Source organism: Bos javanicus, chromosome 6 (assembly GCF_032452875.1).
Source record: "Bos javanicus breed banteng chromosome 6, ARS-OSU_banteng_1.0, whole genome shotgun sequence".
Classification (NCBI taxonomy): domain Eukaryota; kingdom Metazoa; phylum Chordata; class Mammalia; order Artiodactyla; family Bovidae; genus Bos; species Bos javanicus.
In genome coordinates, this window is record NC_083873.1 from 8307753 (window position 1) to 8332685 (window position 24933).

Genomic DNA, 24933 nt, shown 5'->3' on the forward strand with positions numbered 1-24933 from the left:
TTATAGATGTCAAAGTGCATGAATGATATCTCTTTACAAATGCATCTTAATTTCTTTCTATGTATGTAATAGTATTATCTTAATTCCTTAAAGGAAAACAATGTAATTGGGTTTTGCTTTTCTGTTTTATATTTTTGTATTTCAGGTTATTTTCATTCCCTTATGAATTAATTTAATATTCATTTGAATATTACTATAAAATCCATTTAATATCTTACCATTCTAATTTCTTTGATTTTATTTTTATTGTGGCTTTCTAGTTATTGACTTCTTATCTGCATCTTATCATAGTCTGTCAAATACACTATTTATCTTGATCCTTAAATATTGTTTATTTGTATTCATTTAAAATGTTATTTTTATTTATGTATTACACTTTAAAACCTAAACAGGAATAAACAACATTTCTAATTTTGTGGGCTTTTTAAAATAATGTAGAAAATGTTTAAAATCATTCTTAACATTTTTTAATAGTCTTGTTTTTAATGGGTTTGAACTTTCTCAGCTCTTTCTATAATACTGTGTGTGACCTGAATCTGGTGATTTAAAAAATGTCTATTTTCCTTTCTAGATCAACCTTTCTATTATTTTGATTTTTAAATCATATTTGTATATCTTTTAGTACTTTCATCAGTTACTTTTGAGAAAATCTTTTCTATAAAATACAACACACAAATTTATTGAAAATATATTGGATTCCATTCTCTGACTAAGCCTTTGGAGTAATTAAGTAGGCTCAGTGTTATAATACTGGATATCCTTATCAATTTAGTAGCACTTCAATCTCTAAAAGATAGTCATAACATCAATTCTGCTATTTGAAATTAATCACAGAAGTGGTCTACAAGACTGTAATGTTTGACTTGAAATGTTTGACACTGTTCAGAAATCAAAATATTTTTCCAGTTTGTAATAGTTTGTGAGAGTTTGAGGACACAAGCTATAGCGTATTAATTCTACTAGACATAGGGAATGAAAGAACTGAAAGACACTTTTCCTTCTTATTGTTTTGCAGAAGAAAAAAAGTAGAAATATAGGCTTAAATAGAAAAACAAATTAAAAACCTGTATCACCTGTTTTCTCCTTGATGTTTCAGAGATAACATATTTCTTTGATTGTTGCCTTAACATGATTATAGAAAAAACATTTTTACCCTGGATTTTCAAAATGGATCTTACCTGCCACACTAAAAGATAAAATCATTCTATTTTATCCCCTTTCAAAAGGGCAAAAGTTGTTAAATATTTATTATTTAATTCCCAGTATATTGAGTTTAACATTTATATTTTGGTAAATGTCTATATGGGCTTCCCTGGTTGTTCAGTGGTAAAGAATCCACCTGCCAATGCAGGAGACATGCATTTGCTCCCTGGTTGGGAAGGTCCCAGGGAGAAGGGAATGGCAACCCACTACAGTATTCTTGCCTGGGAAATCCATAGACAGGGGAGCCTGGTGGTCTATAGTCCATGGAGTCGCAAAAGAGTCAGACATGACTTACTGACTGAAAAACAGCAACAAAATGTCTATATGTTCATTATGATATAATGTGGAAATTAATATATAAAAATATCAATTCCCTAAAAAATACATTTTCAGCCTCATTAGCTCAAGTTGAAATGTATGAGATGAGACTGGTGCTGGAATTCACTATTCCTTAACAAAACAAAGCAGTACATAAATATGTCCTGATCCAGGATGAATATGCTTTAAAGATATTAAAAGGTATAGGTCAATAGAAGAGGATAGAAAACCCAGAGATAAGCCCACCTACATATGGTCACCTAATCTAAGACAAAAGAGGCAAGAATATACAATGGAGAAAAGACAATCTCTTCAGTAAGTCATGCTGGGAAAGCTGGACAGTTACATGTAAAAGAATAAAATCAGAACACTCCCTATGGGCAAACAAGATGGTGGAGCAGAAGAACATGCACTCATCTTCTCCTTGAGAACACCAAAAATGCAACTAGCTGACAAAAATCATAGAAAGGAGGATGCTGTAACCCACCAAAAAGAAACCCCACATCCAAGGACAAAGGAGAATCTGGAATGAGATGGTAGGAGGGCACAATCACACTAAAATAAAATCCTATACCTGCCAGCTGGGTGACAGTTGCAAAGGTTCTAGGCCCCACATCAGACTACCCAGCCTGGAGATCTGGCAAAGGGACTGGGAATCCCCAGGGAAGCTGACTTTGAAGCATAGCAGGATTCAATGTCAGAACTTCCACAGGACTAGGAGAAACACTTTTAAAAGGCACAAACAAAATGTTGTATACACCTGGACTCAGGGGAAGGGATCAGTGACCCCACAAGAGACTGAAGCAGCTCTGCCTGTGAGTGTGTCTGAGGGTCCCCCGTGGAAGTGTGTGTCAGCAGCGGCCCTGAGAGGTGCCTGTTGGCATAAGTCCTTTCAGAAGTCAACTGTAGCCCTATCATAGAGCCTGCAGACTCCAGGACTGGGTCACTTCAGGTCAAACAACTAACAGGGAGAAAGCACAGCTCCGCCCATCAGCAGACAACTGGATTAAAGATTTACTTGCTCTCACCAGAGCAAGACCCAGTTTTCCCCACAGCCTTCCCATTAGGAAGCTAAGATAAGCCTCTTAATTGCATCCATTAGAGGGCAGACAGAATGAAAACCACAAATACAGAAAGCTAACCAAAATGACCATGAGTCCTAGACTTGTATAACTCAACGAAGCTCTGAGCCAGGGTCATGGTGGCTCAGGGCCACCCAAGTGGAGGGGTCATGGTGGAGAGTTCTGACAAAGTATGGCCCACTGGAGAAGGGAATGGCAAACCACTTCAGTATTCTTGCTCCGAGAACCCTATGAACAGTATGAAAAGCAAAAACATATGAGACCAGAAGATAAGCTTTGTCTATGTGGGTAGGTGTCTAATATACTACTAGCGAAAAGCAGAGAAATAACTGAGAAATAATAAAGAAGCTGGACCAAAGGGGAAACAATACTCAGCTGTGGATGTGTCTGGTGGTGAAAGTAAAGTCTAATGCTATAAAGAACAATATTGAATAAGAATGTGTAATATTAGGTCCATGAATCAAGGTTAATTGGACATGGTCAAGCAGGAGACAGCAAAAGTGAACATCAACATCTTAGGAGTCAGTGAACTAAAATGGGTGGGAATGGGCAAATTTAATTCAGATGATCATTATATCTATTACTATGGGCAGGAATCCCTTGGGAGAAATGGAGTGGCCCTCCTAGCCAACGAGAGTCTGAAATACAGTACGTGGGTGCAATTTCAGAAATGAAAGAATGGTCTTGGTTCATTTCCAAGGCAAACCATTCAACGTCACAGTAATCCAAGTATATGCACAACTACTGACGCTGAAGAAAGTGAAGTTGTTTAGTTCTATGAAGACCTACAAGGCCTTCTAGAGCTAACAACAACAACAACAACAACAAAACAAAAGACAGAAAAAAGATGTCTTTTCCATTATACGGGGTTGGAATGCAAGAGATACCTGGAATAAGAGGCAAGTTTGGCCTTGGAGTACTAAATGAAGTAAGGTAAAGGCTAACAGAATTATGCCAAGAGAACACATTGGTCATAGCAAACACCCACTTCCAACAACACAAAAGACAACTCTACACAAGGATATCACCAACTGGTCAATACTGAAATTAGATTGATTATGTTCTTTGCCATTGAAGATGGAGAAACTCTATAGAATCAGTAAAAACAAGACCTGTAGCTGACTGTGGCTCAGATCATGAGTTCCTTATTGTAAAATGCAGGCTTAAATTGAAGAAAGTAGGGAAAACTAATAGACCATTCAGGTTTGACTTAAATAAAATCCTTTATGATTATACAGAGGAAGTGACAAATAAATTCAAGGGATTGGATCTTATAGAGTACCCAAAGAACTATGGATGGAGGTTTGCACACTGTACAAGAGATGGTGACCAAAACCATCCCAAAGAAAAATAAATGGAAGAAGGCAAAATGGTTGTCTGAGGAGGCCTTACAAATGGGCTGAGAGGAGAAGAGAAGCAGAAGGCAAAGAAGAAAGGGAAAGATATACCCATTTGAGTGCAGAGTTTTGAAGAATAGCAAGGAGAGATAAGAAAACCTTAAGTGCAAAGAAAGAGAGGAAAACAATAGAATGGGAAAGAGTAGAGATCTCTTCAAGAAAATTGGAGATATCAAAGGAACATTTCATACAAAGATGGGCACAATAAAAGACAAAAATAGCAAGGATCTAATGGAAGTAGAAAAGATTAAAAAGAGGTGGCAAGGATACACAGAAGAATTACACAAAACAAAGGCCTTAATGACCCAGATAACCACAATGGTGTGGTTGCTGCCTAAAGCCAGACGTCCTGGAGTGTGAAGTCAAGTGATCCTCTGGAAGTATTATGATGAACAAAGATAGTGGTGGTGTTTGAATTCCAGCTGAACTATTTAAAATCCTAAGAAATAATGCTGTTAAAGTGTTCCACTCATTATGCCAGCAAATTTGGAAAATTCAGCAGAGGCCACAGATTGAAAAAGGTCAGTTTTCATTTCAATCTAAAAGAAACGGCAATGCCAAAGAATGTCCAAACTACCATACAATTGCACTCATTTCACATGCTAGCAAGGTGATGCTCAAAATCCTTTAAGCTAGGCTTCAACAATACTTGAACCATTAACTTCCAGATGTACAACCTGGACTTGAAAAAGGCAGAGGGATCAGAGATCAAATTGCCAACATCTGATCAATCATAGAAAAGGCAAGGGAATTCCAGAAAAACATCTATTTCTGCTTCATTGACTTTGTGAAAGCCTTTGACTGTGTATGGCCCACTGGAGAAGGGAATGGCAAACCACTTCAAGAAAACTGTGGAAAAATTCTTCAAGAGATGGGAGTACCAGACCATCTGACGTGCCTCTTGAGAAACCTGTATTCAGGTCAGGAAGCAACAGTTAGAAATGGTCATGGAACAACAGACAGGTTAAAATTGGGAAAGGAGTACACAAGCCTGTATACTGTCACCTTGCTTATTTAACTTATATGCAGTGTATATCATGAGAAATACCAGACAAGATGAATCACACACTAGAATCAAAATTGCCAGAAGAAATATCAACAACCTCAGATTTGCAGCTAATACCACTCTAATGACAGAAATCAAAGAGGAACAAAAAAGTCTCTTTATGAGAGTGAAAGAGGAGAGTGAAAAAGGTGGCTTAAAACTCTAAATATAAAAAACTAAGATCATGGCATCCAGTTGCATCACTTTAAGGCAAAGAGATGGAAAAAAGTGGAAATGGGGAGAGATTTTATTTTCTTGAGCTCCAAAATCACTGTGGATGATGACTGCTGCCACGAAATTAAAAGACACTTATTCCTTGAAAGAAAAACTATGATAAAACTAGACAGCATATCAAAAAGCAGAGACATCAATTTGCCAACCATGATCTGTATGATTTTTATGGAAAAAGCTATGATTTTTTCAGTAGTTATGTACAAATGTGAGAGTTGGGCCTTAAAGAAGGCTGAGTGGGAAAAAAAAAAAAATTTGATGATTTTGAATTGTGGGGCTGGAGAAGACTCTTGAGAGTCCCTTGGACTGTAAGGATATCCAACCAGTCCATGCTAAAGGAAATCAGTCCTGAATATTCATTTGAAGGACTGATGCTGAAGCTGAAACTCCAATACTTCAGCCACCTGATGGGAAGAACTGGCTCATTAGAAAAGACCCTGATGCTGGGAAAGATTGAAGGTGGAAGAAGAAGGGGATGACAGAGGATGAGATGGTTGGATGGCATCACCAACTCAATGGACATGAGTTTGAGCAAGCTCCAGGAGTTGGTGACAGACAGGGAGACCTAGTGTGCTCTAGTCCATGGGGCTGCAAGGAGTCAGATACGACTGAGTGGCTGAACTGAGCTGAAAAGGAAATTGACCCTGAGTATTCATTGCACAGACTGATGCTGAAGCTGAAGCTCCAATACACTGGCCAGCTAAAGCGAAGAGAGAGCTGAGTTATTGGAAAAGATCCTGATTCTGGCAAAAAGTGAGGGCAGGAGGAGAAGGGGTACAAACGAGGAGATAATTGGACAGCATCACTGTCTCAATGGACATGAGTTTGAGCAAACTTTAGGAGATTGTGAAGGACAGGGAAGCCTTGCTATGTATAAGAGAGAAAACTAATGAGAAGCTACTCTATAGCACTGGGGTAGGGGGGAAAGAAAGTAAACTCTGTAAGACATATATTATATATATACATACATACATATAGTCGCTCAGTCGTGTCTGACTCTTTGCGACCTCATGGACTGTGGCCCACCAGGCTCCTCCATCCATGGGATTCTCCAGGCAAGAATACTGGAGTGGGTTGCCATAAGACATATACTAAGTTAACCTTAAAAGTGTATTTTAATATATGGATACATCCAGTTCAGTTCAGTTCAGTCACTCAGTCGTGTCTGACTGTTTGCGACCCCATGAATCGCAGCACATCAGGCATCCCTGTCCATCACCAACTCCCGGAGTTTGCCCAAACTCATCATCGAGTCGGTGATGCCATCCAGCCGTCTCATCCTCTGTTGTCCCCTTCTCCTCCTGCCCCCAATCCCTCCCAGCATCATGGTCTTTTCCAATGAGTCAACACTTTGCATGAAGTGGTCAAGGTATTGGAGTTTCAGCTTTAGCATCAATCCTTCCAATGAACACCCAGGACTGATCTCCTTTAGGATGGACTGGTTGGACCTCCTTGCAGTCCAAGGGACTCTAAAGAGTCTTCTCCAACACCACAATTCAAAAGCATCAATTTTTCAGCTCTCAGCTTTCTTCGTAGTCCAACTCTGTCGTCCAACTCATACACGACCACTGGAAAAACCATAGCCATACATGACCACTGGAAAAACCATAGCTTTGACTAGAAGGACCTTTGTTGGCAAAGTAATGTCTCTGCTTTTGAACATGCTATCTAGGTTGTTCATAACTTTCCTTCCAGGGAGTAAGTGTCTTTTAATTTCATGGCTGCAATCACCATCTGCAGTGATTTTTGAGCCCCCCAAAATAAAGTCTGCCACTGTTTCCCCATCTGTTTCCCATGAAGTGATGGAAGATGCCATGATCTTAGTTTTCTGAATGTTGAGCTTTAAGCCATTTTTTTCACTCTTCTTTTAGGTGTAGACAATAGTGTTTGATTCCACTTACATTAGACAGTAAAATTCATAGAGTCAGAAAGTACTTTGGTAGTTTCCAGGAGCTGGGAATTGGATGAGAGAAGAATGGGGTGCTAGTGTTAAATAGGGACAGAATTTCAGTTTAGGAAGGTGAAAAATTTGAGAAGTGGATACTGGTGAGAGTTGCACACCAATGTGAATTGACTTAGTGCTACTGAACAGTACAGTCAAATATGGTTAACACTGTATGTTTGATAATTATGTGACTTCCACCACAATAAAAATACAAACAGGGTTGCTAAAATGTTCTCACTTAATGTGAATAAGCCATCACATTTGCTTTAAAAATCCGTTAACTATTGGATGTATTTTTGACAAAAATGGAGCTTCCCTGGTGGCTCAGATGGTAATGCAGGAGACCCGGCTTCGATCCCTGGGTTAGGAAGATTCCCCAGAGAAGGGAATGGCAACCCACTCCAGTATTCTTTCCTGGAGAATTCCATGGACAGAGGAGCTCGGCAGGCTACAATCCATGGTGTAGCAAAGAGTTGGACATGACTGAGCAAATAACACTTCGCAGAAATGACCAAAAAATTTGTTTTACTGAAAAGTATGTAATACAGTTGAAGAATCATATTTTATCTGTAGACTATGAAGTTGCATTAGACAGAGTGATTGTACTAAATGATAAATAGCAATTTTGAACATTAAATTATTTCATTTAGTTATTTTTCCAAAGTGGAATTTTCAGATATTCTAAAGGTCAGTTTATTTCTTAAGATTACAATGGTGACTTTTTGTTCCAATGTTTAGCATTTTCTAATTATATTTCATAGTGGAAATTTCCTCCACAAACTACTCATTCACTGTTCATGGAAATTTGGGGAAAAAAATATATCAAATGAACTTAATAATGCAAAATTTAATGCATGACCTCTAAAATGAATTAAGTAATACGCCTTTCTTTGCAAGTTGTTTTGGTTGTGTGTTTGATTCAAATATATTTGATTCATATAAAAATGCCACAAACTCCATAATGAAACATCAGTGATAAAAGTGACTGTCTCAGGCAAAAATGAGGCCACACATTATGGAATCCAGCAATCTAGAAGGGTGGATCATTTGCCATATCACTCAGAAATTTTTATTTTCTAATTTCACAACAAAATATTTCAGATATTTTGATTGTCCCAGAGGAAAATGAATTTATGTGAAGCAATATCAAAAAAATAAAATCATCATCAACCTTTTACTGTAGGTTGTTTACACAAAACCACACACATATACACATCCCTTAAAGTCAGGAATTATAGTTTTTAAAATTTATCCCCAATCCTCAAGTATACTATCTAGCATAGATCAGAAATCTCAATATATTGAGCAAATAACTAGATATCAGAAATTAAAAGGCAAAGCCTTTAGCGTTTTACATGGAGGAAAGTTTGGTGTTTAATTTCAGTTTTGTTTTGATGTGAAGAGGGTTTAATATCATGCAATAGGATGATATTTAATCTTAAATATTTAATTTAATCCTAAATATTTAATCCTAAATAGGACTCATTTTGTGGGTGATGAGTTACATGGAAAGCATTTAAATGGCCAGTAATTCATAGCATTTTGCTTTCAATTAAAATTGCATCTTTTCTTGATTGTAAGAAGTTGTGAGTCCTTGAAATTAGCAGTATCTTCAGGATACTGAATTAAAAGAATGAGACAGTTCCATTGCCACACATAGGTAATTACAAGGTAAATCTGTAGGTCTTTATGACTCCTGTGTTCTTTACTACAAACTCTAGATTTCAATTGTACACTTTGGCGTTAGCTCTACTCCATAATGACTAATATGATTGGCAGAAACAATCCCTATTGATCAGGCCAATCTGTAGAATAGCCACAGATGATCGCCCTGATTAAAAATCCAGTGGAAACGATTCCATACTGGCTTTTCAGCCCATTTGTTCTCAGATCAAGTCTTCGTTCTATCAGCTGTATTTTCTAGCATGCTTTGTCACCTGGTTCCTCGCTGAGTTCAGCCAATAGAAAATACTGCAAGATAGAAGAAAAGGAGAAGGATGAAAGAAAGAGAAGCCTGTTTATTTCTAACAGTAATGATCTCTTGGGAGGAACAGTTGTTACCTAAAATTTGCATGTAACTGGCAGTCTTATTTTTACTCTACCAAACCTAACTCAGGATTTCACTTGGAAGCCTGCTTTTTCTCTGTGGCTTCAAGTGGTAATACCTCCTCCCTTTGTCTCTTTAGCTTAGTAGTGACAGCAGATTCTAGCATTGCTGTGACTCAGTTGTCTCTTCATCTCCCTTCATACTTCCTGTACTCCTGATAGATGGAATTTGATATGGGAAGGAATAATTATACAAAACCCAGGAAAAAAAGCTGCTCCACATAGAACCAGACACCCTAGAGTGTGAAGTCAAGTGGGCCTTAGAAAGCATTACTGCTAAGAAAGCTAGTGGAGGTGATGGAATTCCAGCTGAGCTTTTAAAAATCCTGAAAGACAATGAATGCTCTTAAAGTACTGCCTAAATATGCCAGCAAATCTGGAAAACTCAGCAGTGGCCACAGGACTAGAAAAGGTCAGTTTTCATTTCATCCTAAAGAAAGGCAATGCCAAAGAATGTTCAAATTACCATACCATTGCTCTCATTTCACATGCTAGCAAGATTATGTTCAAATTCCTTCAAGTTAGGCTTCAGAAGTATGTGAATCAAGAAATTCCAGATGTACAAGCTGGGTTTAGAAAAGAAAGAGGAACCAGAGATCAAATTTCCAACATCTGATGGATCATAGAAAAGGCAAGAGAATTAAAAAAAAAAAAAAATCTACTTCTGCTTCATTGACTAAAGCCTTTGACCATGTGGAGTGGATCACAACAAACTGTGGAAAATTCTTAAAGAGATGGGAATACCAGAATACATATCCTGTCTGATAAACCTTTATGCAGGTCAAGAAGCAACAGTTAGAACCAGATATGGAACAATGGACTGGTTCTAAATTGGGAAAGAAGTACATCAAGGCTGTGTATTGTCACCCTACTTATTTAACTTCTATGCAGAGGACATCATGAGAAAAGCCAGGCTGGATGACTCACAAGCTAGAATCAAAATTGCCAGGAAAAAAATTAGCAACCTCAAATATGCAGATGACATAACCCTAATAGCAGAAAGCTAAGAGGAACTAAGGAGTCTCTTGAGAAGAGTGAAAAATTAGAGGGGAAAGCTGGCTTAAAGCTCAGCTTTCAAAAAAATGAAGATCATGGCATCCAGTCTCATCACTTCCTGGCAAATAAAAGGGGAAAAAGTGGAAACAGTGACAGATTTTATTTTCTTGGGCTCCAAAATCACCACACACAGTTACTGCAGCTATGAAATTAAAAGATCCTTGCTCCTTGGAAGGAAAGTTATGACCAACCTAGACAGCATATTGAAAAGCCAAGACATCATTTTGCCAACAAAGTTATGTATAGTCAGTTGAATCTATGATTTTTCCAGTAGTTATGTATGGATGTAAGAGTTGGACTATAAAGAAGACTGAACACCAAAGAATTGATGTTTTCAAACTGTGATGATAGTGAAGACTCTTGAGAGTCCCTTGGATTGCAAGGAGATCAAATCAGTCAATCATGGACTGATGCTGAAGCTCCAGTACTTTGCCACCTGTTGTGAAGAGCTGACTCACTGGAAAATATCCTGATGCTGGAAAAGATTGAGGGCAGGGGAAGAAGGGGGACTGCAGTGGATGAGATGGTTGGATTGAATCACTGACTCAATGGGTATGAGTCTGAGCAAAGTCAGGAAGATAGTGAAGGACAGGGAAGCCTGCTGTACTGTAGTTCATGAGGTCACAAAGAGTCAGATATGACCTAGTGATTGAACAACAACAGAAATACTGAAGGAGAGCCAAATGACAGTATTTGACTACAACAAAATGATGACTTTCTGATTTGTAAAGGACTCAAATCATGTAATTAAAGAAAGGTTGGCACACTACAAGAATACATCTGTAATATATATAATCTACAATTTTATTGACTTGAATATGAAAAGAATTGCACAAAATTGCACAAAGTGCACAAAAAAATCAGAAAATCTAATTATGAAATGGGGAATTAAGTGAATAGGCAATTACAAAAATGAGAAGGTGCATCAAAGAAGAAAATGAATAAATGCTCAGATAAAAATTAAGTCACACAGTAAGATTCTACATTCTAACTATTAAATGCACAAAAAATACAGATGCTCATAATCCTTTCTCTGTATTTCAGAAAATGGCTCATAAAGCATTGTGTACTGGTTCCTGCCACAACCTCAGAAAAATGTCCAATATCTAGAGCCCTTGAAAACCTGTAAGTGAAAAAAAAAAAAAAAGTGAAGTCGCTCAGTTGTGTCCAACTCTTAGCGACCCCATGGACTACAGCCTACCAGGCCCTCCGTCCATGGGATTTTCCAGGCAAGAGTACTGGAGTGGGGTGCTATTGCCTTCTCCATTAACAGTGGCTAGGCATATTTATCTGGAGCTGGTATACTTGATGACAGCCTAAGTGCCCTTGGACACGGCATGCTTGGCCAGCTCCCCAGGTAGCAGCAAGTGAACAGCGGTCTGGATCTCCCTGGATGTGATAGTTGAGCACTTGTTGTAATGTGCCAGGCACGATGCCTTGCCAGCAATGCACTCGAAGATGTCATTGACGAAGGAGTTCATGATTCCCATGGCCTTGGACGAGATGCCGGTGTCCGGATGGACTTGCTTCAGCACCTTGTACACGTACACGGAGTAGCTCTCCTTGTGGCTGCGCTTGCGCTTCTTGCCTCCTTCTTCTGGGCCTTGGTCACATCTTTTTTAAAGCCCTTTTTAGGGGCAGGAGCGGACTTAGCCAGTTCAGGCATGTCTATAATGACAACACCCAACATCACAGAAAGATCTTGAAATGCAGGCATGTCTATAATGACAACACCCAACAACACAGAAAGATATGGAAAACCTGTAGAAGGGATCAAATAACCACAAATTCCTATGTGGTGGATGTCACCAAAACTGAACCTCAGAGGAAAGGGTGTACCTTCAGAAAGAAAATCAATGGCGTCTGCAGACACTTCTACTAGAGACTCAAGCCGTTGTGGCCTCTGAAAATTAAGCTTATGACAGAGTCATATCCTCTAACAGCCCAGCCAGAACGCAGTACTCATGCTGACAGCTGCTTCTTGATCCCCATCTACTGTTCCATGCTTCATCCCCAGAGTCTTTACTAAGCAGATTCAGGCATCTTTCTGGGAGATCTATCATTTGTTGAATACAGATTTCAAGGTTGAGCTCTAATCAAGGCATCTTATTGTAGACTGATCACCATGGGTCTGTTTAACACATTCTCTTCTATATTATATGATCACTGCCATACATATAGCCACAAGGAGACACACTCATTGGGTCTGATGTAGTGGATGCTGGCTCAGAAAATCCTACTTTCTTTGGCAATATTCCTCTCAGATGACTTGGGAAAACATACCTATCCTCTGCTCCTATAGAAAGACTAAAGACATTAAAGAAAAAAATATGGTGTTGCTGAAAAGCCTGTAGCCAAGGAGAAGTGTCAGGGTGGATGGACTTCCCCAACTTTTGAATTCATTGCTACTCTACCTGAGGTTGCAAGCTGCCTAAAGTCTTGCAGGTGTCCTCTTGATCTAACAGTCAGCACTTCCCTATTAGCGCTCAAAGTTCTCAGCATGGGGATGAAAAGAAGTAGGCAGCAACATATGCTCAGGCTACTGAATATTCTTAATCTCTTCTCACACAGGTTTTTGAGAAAATATGGGCTATGGGTGGAGCCTTGGTGACAGAAAATAAGTATCAGATTCTATTTTTTAAAATCACATGACCTTGAATACAGACAAGAAAGCAAAAATAAATAAATAAATATTTGTCTATTCTTTTGCCAATACCACATTGTGTTGATTACTGTAGCTTTATAGTAAGTCTGATATAGTAAGCTTTATCAGTGGTTCTGGAATGGAAATGGGCACTTTTTGATAAAAGTAAATTACCCCTTAGCTCTAAGTCTTATACATGTATCAGAGAGTTTTACAAGATGATTTAATGTAGCATTTTTTATGCTAATAAACAGTCAGAGATAGACTTTGCCATGCAGTAGTCAAATGAGTAACTATATCTATTAGAGGAGCATTGTTAAATTGGAAAAATATCGTTAAACAACAATAATAAAATAACACTAAGATTTATTATGTATACCATTTGGGTAAATTTTAAACTAAATGAGTGTGATTTTCACTGATGTAAATATTTAAATAAATATACATATGAAAAAAAGTGAAAGTTAGTCACACAGTCGTGTCCTACTCTGCGATTCCATGGACTGTAGGCTGTCACGCTCCTCTGTCCATCGAATTCTCCAGGCAAGAGTACTCGAGTGGGTTGCCATTTCCTTCTCCAGGGGATCTTCCTGACCCTGGAATTGAACCTGAGTCTCCTGATTGCAGGCAGATTCTTTACCAGCTGAGCCACTAGGAAAGTACACATTAAAATAAGAATGTGTACTATTGAAATTATTAAGCAGGGAGTTAAGGGAAAAACAAAATATAAAACCCAAAACCTGGCAACAGAGATACTGCTGCTGTTCTTTAGTTGCTAAATCATGTCCAGCTCTTTGAAATCCAATAGACTGTAGCCCACCACGCTCCTGTGTCCATGGGATTTTCTTTTGGAGTAGGTTTCCATTTCCTACTCCCATGAGATCTTGCTGACCCAGGGATCAAACCCGAGTCTCCTGCTTGGTAGGCAGATTCCTTACCACTGAGCCATCTGGGAAGCCAGCAACAGAAATAATATGTCATAAACCTAGAAGAATGAGCAATACAATCTATACTTCTAAGGCTGTGTATCTAAAATAGAACAAAACTAGCAGATTACTTTAATTAACTTAAAAATGCATTCCATCTCCATTTAATTGCATAACAACCTTGGTACCTGCTGATATAAAAATTGGTTTGTATTCATGCAAGCTGCATATGGTAGGCTGAGAATATCTAACTTGTGTATATTTCGATCAAAACACACTTCAAAGTAAAATCAACTTAAAGTTATTTCTGGTAATTTATTTGCTTGTAAGATTTAAATATTTTCAAAATCATTCTGAGATTAACTTGTTACATACAATTGATATTGGGAATGTTTTTAAAATATAGCACAGATGCAAAAGATAAGATGTAGTTAATTCAGCATATTTAAATAAATAAATAATTATAAACTAATTCCATGTTAATATTTAGTGTTAATATTTGACTCAAGAGTTTGAAAGTCATGATGAATCTATCATTTCTAGGGTAAGATTTAGTGCAAAGTTCTTCAGAATGCTTAAGACTCCTGAAAATATCATTGACCTCCTATATACTAGCAATGAACAAGTGGGATTTGAAATTAAAAAACAATACCATTTACATTAGTACAAAAAATGAAATACATAGTTATAAATTTAACAAAATACATCTAAGATGTACATAAGGAAAACTAAAAAACTTTGATGAATAAAATCAAATAACTAAATAGAGAGATTCCATGTTCATGAATAGAAAGATTCAATATTGTCAGTTCTTCCCAATTTTATTCATAGACTCAAGGCAACTCTGACAAAAATCTCAGCAAGTATATATGGAGAGGTAAAAGACTGTGAATAGTCAACATAATTCTGAAGAAGAAGAAGAAGAAAGCTGGAGAACTGATGTTACTGACTTTGGACTTACTATAAAGCTACTCTAATCAACAGAGTATAGTATTGGTAAAGAATAGACAAATCAATGGAACAGAATAGAGGGTACAGAAACATACCCACATAAATATAATCAGCCTATCTTTGACAAAGGAGGGAAGGCAATCTAATGGAACAAAGACAGTCTCTTCAACAAATGGTGCTGGAACAACTAGACATCCACATGCAAAAATGAATCTAGCAGAGAACTTATACCCTTCAAAAAACTAACTCAGGGCTTCCCTGGTGGCTCAGTGGTAAAGCACCCACCTGTCAATGCAGGAGACATGAGTTTGTTCCCTGATCTGAATATCCCAGATCCCACATTCTGCACAGCAGCTAAACCCATGACACAATTATAGACCTTATACTCTAGAGCCTGGAAGCTGCAACTGCTGAACCCTCATGTCACAGCTACTGAAACCCATGAGCCCTGGGGCCTGTGCTTCACAAGAGAAGCCAACCAGAATGAGAAGCCTGTGCATCACCACTAGGGAGTAACCTCCACTCAGCATAACTAGAGAAAAGCCCACACAGCAACAAAGACACAGCACAGCTAATAAATAAATATATAAAATACAAAAAACCCCACTCCAAATGGGTCACAGACCTAAATGTAAAATGTAAGACTATAGAGATACTAGAAGTAATATTAGAAAAAAACCTATATATCCTTGGATATGGTGATAACATTTTAGATACAATGCTAAAGGCAAGATCCAGGGGGGAAAGCGTATAATTCTGAACTTCATTAAAATAAAAAAAAAATTTTCTGTAAGAAAAGGGGGTAAGAGAATGTGAATACAAGCCACACTGGGAGAAAATATTTATAAAAGTCACATCTGATAATTGACTATCATCCAAAATATGCAGAGAACTTTTGATTTAACACTCAACAATGAAAAAATGAAAAACCCGATTAAATAACGGGCCATATACCCTAAGAAACACCTCACCAAAGAAAATCAGATCAGATCAGATCAGTCGCTCAGTCGTGTTCGACTCTTTGTGACCCCATGAATTGCAGCACACCAGGCCTCCCTGTCCATCACCAACTCCATCACCAACTCCCGGAGTTCACTCAGACTCATGTCCATCGAGTCAGTGATGCCATCCAGCCATCTCATCCTCTGTCGTCCCCTTCTCCTCCTGCCCCCAATCCTCCCAGCATCAGAGTCTTTTCCAATGAGTCAACTCTTCGCATGAAGTGGCCAAGTACTGGAGTTTCAACTTTAGCATCATTCCCTCCAAAGAAAGCCCAGGGCTGATCTCCTTCAGAATGGACTGGTTGGATCTCCTTGCAGGCCAAGGACTCTCAAGAGTCTTCTCCAACACCACAGTTCAAAAGCATCAATTCTTCGGCACTCAGCCTTCTTCACAGTCCACTCTCACATCCATACGTGACCACAGGAAAATCCATAGCCTTGACTAGACGAACCTTTGTTGGCAAAGTAATGTCTCTGCTTTTCAATATGCTATCTAGGTTGGTCATAACTTTCCTTCAAGGAGTAAGCGTCTTTTAATTTCATGGCTGCAGTCACCATCTGCAGTGATTTTGGAGCTCAGAAAAATAAAGTCTGCCCCTGTTTCCACTGTTTCCCCGTCTATTTCCCATGAAGTGGTGGGACCGGATGCCATGATCTTCGTTTTCTGAATGTTGAGCTTTAAGCCAACTTTTCACTTTCCACTTTCACTTTCATCAAGAGGCTTTTGAGTTCCTCTTCACTTTCTGCCATAAGGGTGGTGTCATCTGCATATCTGAGGTTATTGATATTTCTCCCGACAATCTTGATTCAGCTTGTGTTTCTTCCAGTCCAGTGTTTCTCATGATATACTCTGCATAGAAGTTAAATAAACAGGGTGACAATATACAGCCTTGACATACTCCTTTTCCTGTTTGGAACCAGTCTGTTGTTCCATGTCCAGTTCTAACTGTTGCTTCCTGACCTGCATACAAATTTCTCAAGAGGCAGATCAGGTGGTCTGGTATGCCCATCTCTTTCAGAATTTTCCACAGCTTATTGTGATCCACACAGTCAAAGGCTTTGGCATAGTCAATAAAGCAGAAATATACAGATGCAAAAATCATGTGAAAAGAATGTTCACATCATATATTGTCAGAGAAATGCAAATTAAAACAACAAAAAAATACCACTACAAAACTGTTAAAAGGGACAAAATCCAGAACACTGACAACACCAAATGCTGCAGAGAATGAAAAGCAATGAGAACAACCATTCCTTGCTAATGGGAATGCAAAATGGTACAGCCACTCTGGAAGACAGTTTGGCAGTTTCTTACAAAACTAAACATACTCTCATTGTATGATCCACTAATCACACTCCTTGATATTGACTTAAGGGAGCTGAAAATTTACATTATGCAAAAATATGCACATGGATATTTATAGCAGATTTGTTCATGACTGATGAAACTTGTAAGCAATGAAGATGTCCTTCAGTAGGTAAATGGATAAGCTGCTATGCATTCAGAAAATGAAATATTATTCAACACTAAATAGAAATGAGCTTTCAAGCCATGAAAAGACATAAAGGAACCTTAAATGCATATCAGTAAGTGAGAGTCCGTTTGACTGCAAGGAGATCAAACCAGCCAGTCCTAAAGGAAATCAGTACTGACTATTCATTGGATGGACTGATGCTGAAACCAAAGCCCCAATACTTTGGTCACTTGATGCAAAGAACTGACTAACTAGAAAAGACCCTGATGCTGGGAAAGATTGAAGGCTGGAGGAGAAGGGGATGGCAGAGGACTAGATGGTTGGATGGCATCACCAACTCAATGCACATGAGTTTGAGCAAGCTCCAGGAGAAGGTGAAGAACAGGGAAGCCTGGCTTGCTGCAGTCCATGGGGTCACAAAGAGTGAGACGTGACTGAGTGACTGAACAACGACAAGTAAAAGATGCCAATCTGAAAAGGCTACATACTATGTGATCCCAACTACACATAATATTCTGGAGAAGGCAAAACACAATAAAAAGAGCAGTGTTTTCCAGGGGTTGGAGGGGACTTTTAGGGCAGTGAAAAAGAGAAGCAGTTGTCTTTTGGTATCTACGAGGGGTTGATTCCAGAATCTCCTCCTGATACTAAAATTTTCAGATGTATAAGCCCCATAGTTTGCCTTGCCCTCCACGTTGCATTCTGGGTATTCCAATCTCAGGTTATAAACATACACATAATACCTAGCTGATTGAATCTGTGGTTGCTGAAGCCATGGATACAGAAGGCTGACTGTTTGATACCATAATGTATATTGCAGATAGGTGTCACTGTACATTTGTCTAAATCTATAGAATATACAACACCAAGATTAAACCATAATATCATACTCTAGTGGGGTATGTTGGTAATAGACTATGAATATGTGGAGGGAGGAGTTATATGGGAAATTTCTGCACCTTCCCTTTGATTCTGCTATGAACTTTAAATGGCTTTTGAGAAATAAGGCCTTAATTAAAACCCAAACATGCACTGGGATGACCCAGAGGGATGGTATAGGGAGGGAGGAGGGAGGAGGGTTCAGGATGGGGAACACGTGTATACCTGTGGCGGATTCATGTTGATATGTGGCAAAATCAATAAAATACTGTAAAGTTAAAAAATAAAATTAAATTAAATTAAATTAAAAAAAAATAAAGCTCATGTCTTTATACCCTTATCCAAATAAATTGAAAATTCAATGTTAAATGCCACTGTTATGGGCTGAATTTTGTCTCCTCCTGCCACAATAACAATTTAAAAAACCCCAAACATTTGTTGAAGCACCTATATTTGGAGATTGAATCATTAATGAGGTAATTAAGTTAAAATGCACTGAATAGGGTGGCCTTTGATCCCATGTGACTGGTACCCTTATAGCAAGAGGAGATTAGAACATAGATGCACAGAGAGAAGACCATGTGAAGACAGGGAGAAGATAGCCATCTCAAGCTAAGGAGAGAACCTCAGAAAAATTCTAACCCTGCCAACACTTTGGATTTCCAGGCTCCAGAATTGTGAGAAAATAAATGTCTGATATTTAGGTCACCCAGTCTGTGGTACCTTAGTAAGTCAGCCCTAGCAAACTAATATACCCTTGATAATATACATTACTTCTCTCTGAAAGAGATGTTGTTTAGTCACCTAGCTGTGTCTATTTTGCAACCCTATGGACTGTACCCCACCTAGTTCCTCTGTCCATGGGATTTCCAAAGCAAGACTACTGGAGTGAGTTGCTGTTTCCTTCTCCAGGGGATCTTCCCAACCTAGGGATTAAACCTGTATCTCCTGCATTAGCATGCAGATTTTTTTTTACCACTGAACCACCAGGAAAGCCCCATGGAAGAGATGAGAGAGTGGTTAAACTTTGGCATAAAACAGGAAAGAACAATACTCCATATCATTTAGGACATATTTGCTTTGTTTCTGTATACAGTTAAAGGACACTAGGAGCTTGATCAAAATTTAACCAAAAAATCTCCATTATTTTAAATGTCTGTGTTCTCTGATAAAATGGAATCACACACACATTGAGGTCATTAGTGATATAGTCAAAGGGCCCCAAGAACTTTATTTTAATCATTTACTCACTTTTGCAATAGAGTGAATGTGTGCATTATGGGAAGGAAATCCTGAAATTTCAGAGTTGCTAAAATATAATTAGTTTCTAGATCAAATCCCAAATGCCTTATACATAAACGTGCAGTGATATCAAAACAAAGCACAAGTGTTCTGTTAAAATCTGAAGAGGATTTGAAGGCAAATCTGTGACAGCCAAGAGATAACTGACAGTGTGATAAATCTTTGCCCAGGGGAATTAAACAGATTTGAAATAAAATCAATTATTAAAACTTTCCCCCTTGTATGAAAGTTACATAAATATTAAACACTAAGAGTATATATTTCCTGAAATGAAGTATCTCCATGCTTAACAAACATATTTTTTGGGTGTGAAACCACAAAACATAAATGGAATAAAGACACATAATATTATAGTGATATCTAACACATTCTCTTTTGTTACCCTCAATTAAATAACAAAGCCTCGCTCTTCTCTCAGTGAGAGGTGGATGCGTGTCAGCAATAAGGAAGCCTCTACTATTCATCCAACCAAATACTGGACATGATATCATAACAGATGTATCCTCATGAAATTCTCAGGTAGAGAATTTGCAGCTTTCTTTGTCAAATATTCACTTTGCCCTCTTCCTCTTGTTCTTTCCAAGTATGAAAATGTTTCTCGTGGTTACAACTAAGGGTCAGAGCTCCATTTCGGGCAACTTTGGACAATAGTGAATGCAGCAGGGTATCAGGCGAGCTGCAGAAAGAGAATGAAGGATGTCGATCTATGGTTTGTAACTAGAAGCACAGGGACTGAGGGATGTTGGGCAAATATAGTTCATTTGAATAGCACATTATCGAACTCTTTTTGAATGTCCTGATATCACTTATTAAATCTTATCTGAATGTCAATGTACTTCCCCAGCTGGCCAGAGGCCTCACCTCCTCCATTGTTTCTGGCCTCTGAGGACACCTATGACTGAGTTCAGCAGTAAGAAATGTTTTCCTTCTATAAAATGTGTAATTTAGTACATTTACACAAATGTCAAATAGATAAATTACCAAATGCATTACAAGTATATTAGAAACAGTTAAAATTCTAACTATATAGAAACAGTTTAAATTTATATCAGTCAAGGTTGACCAAGGAACAGAAATAGAGTATAAAAACACACACATGCACACACATATAATTTACTATGAGAAATTTTCTTATACAATTTTGGGAGCTGACTAAACCACTCCAAATGCAGTGAGTAGCTGAGAAGGGATGAGACATAGAAAAGAGAAGGTGACTGCAGATCAAATTGCTGTTTTAAGTCTTTCAGTTCAGTTCAGTTGCTCACTCCTGTCTGACTTTTTGTGACTCCATGAACCGCAGCATGCCAGGCCTCCCTGTCCATCACCAACTCCCAGAGTTTACCCAAACCCATGTCCATTGAGTCCGTGATGCCATCTAACCACCTCATCCTCTGTCGTCTCCTTCTCCTCCTGCCCCCAATCACTCCCAGCATCAGGGTGTTTTCCAATGAGTCAACACTTCACATGAGGTGGCCATAGTACTAGAGTTTCAGCTTCAACATCAGTCCTTTCAAAGAACACCCAGGACTGATTTACTTGCAGTCCAAGGGACTGGTTGGATCTCCTTGCAGTCCAAGGGACTCTCAAGAGTCTTCTCCAATACCACAGTTCAAAAGCATCAATTCTTCTGCACTCAGCTTTCTTTGTAGTCCAACTCTCACAACCATACATGACCACTGGAAAAACCATAGCCTTGACTAGATGGACCTTTGTTGACAAAGTAATGACTCTGCTTTTTAATATGCTGTCTAGGTTGGTCATAACTTTCCTTCCAAGGAGTAAGCGTCTTTTAATTTCATGGCTGCGATCACCATCTACAGTGATTTTGGAGTCCCCTCCCCCAACCCCCCCGCTCCGCCAACAATAAAGTCAGCCACTGTTTCCACTGTTTCCCCATCTATTTGCCATGAAGTGATGGAACTGGTTGCCATGATCTTAGTTTTCTGAATGTTGAGCTTTAAGCTAACTTTTTTACTCTCCTCTTTCACTTTCATCAAGAGACTCCTTAGTTCTTCTTCACTTTCTGCCATAAGGGTGGTGTCATCTGCATGTCTGAGGTCATTGATATTTCTCCTGGCAATCTTGATTCCAGCTTGTGCATCTTCCAGCCCAGCGTTTCTCATGATGTACTCTGCATATAAGTTAAAAAAGCAGGGTGACAGCCTTGACGTACTCCTTTTCCTATTTGGAACCAGTCTGTTGTTCCACGTCCAGTTCTAACTGTTGCTTCCTGACCTGCATACAGGTTTCTCAAGAGGCAGGTCAGGTGATCTGGTATTCCCATCTCTTTCAGAATTTTCCACAGTTTCTTGTGATCCACACAGTTAAAGGCTTTGGCATAGTCAATAAAGCAGAAATAGATGATTTTCTAGAACTCTCTTGTTTTTTCCTAATCCAGTGGATGTTGGCAATTTGATCTCTGGTTCCTCTGCCTTTTCTAAAACCAGCTTGAACATCTGGAAGTTCATGGTTCATGTATTGCTGATACCTGACTTGGAGAGTTTTGAGCATTACTTTACTAGCGTGTGTGATGAGTGCAATTGTGTGGTAGTTTGAGCATTCTTTGGCATTGCCTTTCTTTGGGACTGGAATGAAAACTGACTTTTTCCAGTCCTGTGGCCACTGCTGAGTTTTCCAAACTGGCTGACATATTGAGTGCAGCACTTTCACAGCATTTAAGTCTTTTTCAAATTTCATAGCATTTAAGTCTTTGGAGTTTAGAAAAGGCCTTGCCCCTCTCTAAAGGGCACCCACCTGATAAAGCCAGGTACATGTGGCTTCCATTTTCATTTTCTATGAATTAGTCTTTTTGGAACTTTAATTACATCTATAAAATTTCTGGACAGCAGCACCTACACTCTTGTGTGACTGAACTACTGGAACAAAGTGTGTATGTGTTACAAAATGGCTGCCGTCTCCTTTCCACTTTCTAACATAAAGGAGTGAATAACTCTTTTAGTCCACTGGAAGCTTACTAGGAAAAAAAAGTTGTTTGGAATTTATCAGTCTAGCCAATTGATACATAACAAAACCAACAATAACAAAAAATAAACTTTCTCTATACTGACATATGTAAGTTCATTTATTTCATATTTAACTATAAATATTACAAATCCATATTCTTGCTTGGATTTTCAGAGATATAATTACATAAACACCACACAATTTTCGACAAAAGACAGATCTGATTCTTGAAGTGAAGAACATATTTAATTTTGTGTCATCAAGCATATATTAAATATTGAGTAGTTTCCCAATGGGACTTCCCTGGTGGCTCAGAGGTTAAAGCATCTGCCTGGAATTCAGGAGACCCAGGTTCAATCCCTGGGTTGGGAAGATCCCCTGGAGAAGGAAACAGTAGATTAAAAAATATTAAAATACATCTACTATTTTGTGTAGAGTTAAAAGTCTATAGAGATATTTTAATTAAAAACTTAATTAAGCATTCTATACTAGGATTAAATGTGTACATTATCAAAAGACAGAGAAAAGTCACTTAAACAAGTATGAGGGTGAGCAAAATAATTTAAATTATGGTTGATGCTTCAGATTAGCCTTGTGTGCACTTAGCTACTGAGAAACCATTAAAAAGGGAAAATTGTTTACAGCCAGAAGGAAAAGTGATACACAAAATTTTTGAAAACCTTAGATGCTCAAGAACATAGAAACAATGAATAGAAAAAGCAAAGGGCAATTTTGACTGAGCTATGAGAGAAGGAGTTTATTTTTAAGGGAGGGATATTAAATATAGATTGTTTCAAGGCATTAGACAATATTGCCAAATTTTAAGCCAGCAAGTACAAACTTACTTCTTAATTTTCAAAAAAGAATTAAAGGGATTAGAGAAAAGATTATCAAGTAGAAGCACTTGAACTCAGCTCCTCTCACAAAAACAAAACAAAACAAAAGAATCAAAAGTAACTGCTAAACAACCATTTACTAAAAAGGACTGCAACCTGCAAAAAATGATATTCTACCTACAAAGATAAAGAGGAAGCCACAAGATACTAGGAGAGGCCCATTCAATTTGCAGTCAGATCCCATACCCACCAGGTGGGCAATGAAAAAACTGGAAAATAATTGTTACAGAGGGTCTCTCACAGGATTAAGATTTCTGAATCTACATCAGGCTCCCCATTATAAGGGACTGTCACTGGGAGAAGTCCCCAGAGCATTTGGTTTTGAATGCATGTGGAGCTAGATTGCAGGAGCTCCACAGAACTGGAGAAAACAGAAACAAAACACTTGGAGGGTACACACAAGGTCTCATGCACACTGGCACCCAGGAAAAAATTATTGACTTCATAGATGCCTGAACCAGACCTACCTGCTGGTCTTGAAGGGTCTTCTGGAAAGTCAAAGGGGTGGCTGTGGTTCACTGTGGGTTTAAGGACCTGGGGGCTGAGATATTGGGGAGTACTCATGGGTGTGAGCTCTCACAGAGGCTGCCATTTTGACAACAATGTCTGTCCTCATCCAACAGACTGTTGGCTCCAGGTCTGAAAGACCTCAGACTAAACAACCAACAGGGCAGAAAAACAGCCCCATAAGGCAGAAATACAGCCTCACCTATCAACAGGCTGCCTAAAGTCTTCCTGACCTCAGAGCCACCTCTAAACACACTCCTTGACATGGTCTTGCCCACCAGAGGGACAAAACCCAGCTCCACCCACCAGTGTGAAGGCACCAATCCCTCACACAAGAAAGCCTACATAGCCTCTTGGACCAGCCTCAGCCAACAGGAAGCAGAGACCAGAAGGAAGAGAACCACAGACACCAGAAGAAAGAGGACCTCAATCCTGGAGCCTCTGGAATGGAGACTATATGCAGAAAAAGAGACAAAATAAGACAGCAGAAGAATATATTTCAGATAAAGAAAAAAGATAAACCCAAGAAGAACAACTAAATGAAGTAGAAATAGACAATATAATCAAAAAATAATTCAGAGTAATTATAGTAAAGATGATCCCAGAACTCAGCAAAAGAATGGAGGCACAGATAAAGAAGATAAAAGAACTGCTTAACAAAGAGCTAGAAGATCTCAGAACAAACAGAGATAAATAAAATAACTGAAATTAAAATGCACTAGAAGAAAACAATATCATAATAAATGAGGCAGAAAAATGGATAAGTGAGCTGGAAGACAGAACGATGAAAATCACTACCATGGAACTGAATAAAGAAAAAGAATGAAAAGAAATGAGGACAAGCTAAGAGACCTCTGGGTCAACATTAAATACACCAATACTCACACTATAGGGATTCCAGAAAAAGACAGAGAGGAATGGCCTGGAGAAATACTTGGAGAGATAACAGCTGAAAACTTCCCTAACATGAAAAGCAAATAGTTACCCAAGTTCGGGAAGTGCAGA

General features: G+C 38.5%; 1 protein-coding gene and 1 non-coding gene across 2 annotated transcripts; one reads left to right on the forward strand and one right to left on the reverse strand.

The window, feature by feature from the left end:
- Positions 1-11699: 11699 nt before the first annotated feature.
- Positions 11700-23985, reverse strand: LOC133250032 (histone H2B type 1-L-like). Its single transcript, XM_061421204.1, has 3 exons — positions 23889-23985; positions 11972-12102; positions 11700-11918 (listed from the first exon to the last, which is right to left on the reverse strand). The coding sequence occupies exons 1-3, from the start codon at positions 23983-23985 to the stop codon at positions 11700-11702; spliced, it is 447 nt and encodes a 148-aa protein (XP_061277188.1).
- On the forward strand, positions 22826-22897 carry TRNAS-GGA (transfer RNA serine (anticodon GGA)). Its single transcript has one exon. It is a non-coding gene; the product is annotated as a tRNA-Ser (tRNA).
- Positions 23986-24933: the final 948 nt, after the last annotated feature.

Coding starts and splice junctions, on each gene's coding strand:
- LOC133250032 (XM_061421204.1), bottom strand. CDS start 23,985: ATGAGTACTCCCCAATATCTCAGCCCCCAGGTCCTTAAACCCACAGTG. Junction 12,103..23,888: donor AGACCCTTCAAGACCAGCAG/GTAGGTCTGGTT, acceptor TTGTCATTATAG/ACATGCCTGCATTTCAAGAT. Junction 11,919..11,971: donor CCAAGGCCCAGAAGAAGGAG/GCAAGAAGCGCA, acceptor TACGTGTACAAG/GTGCTGAAGCAAGTCCATCC.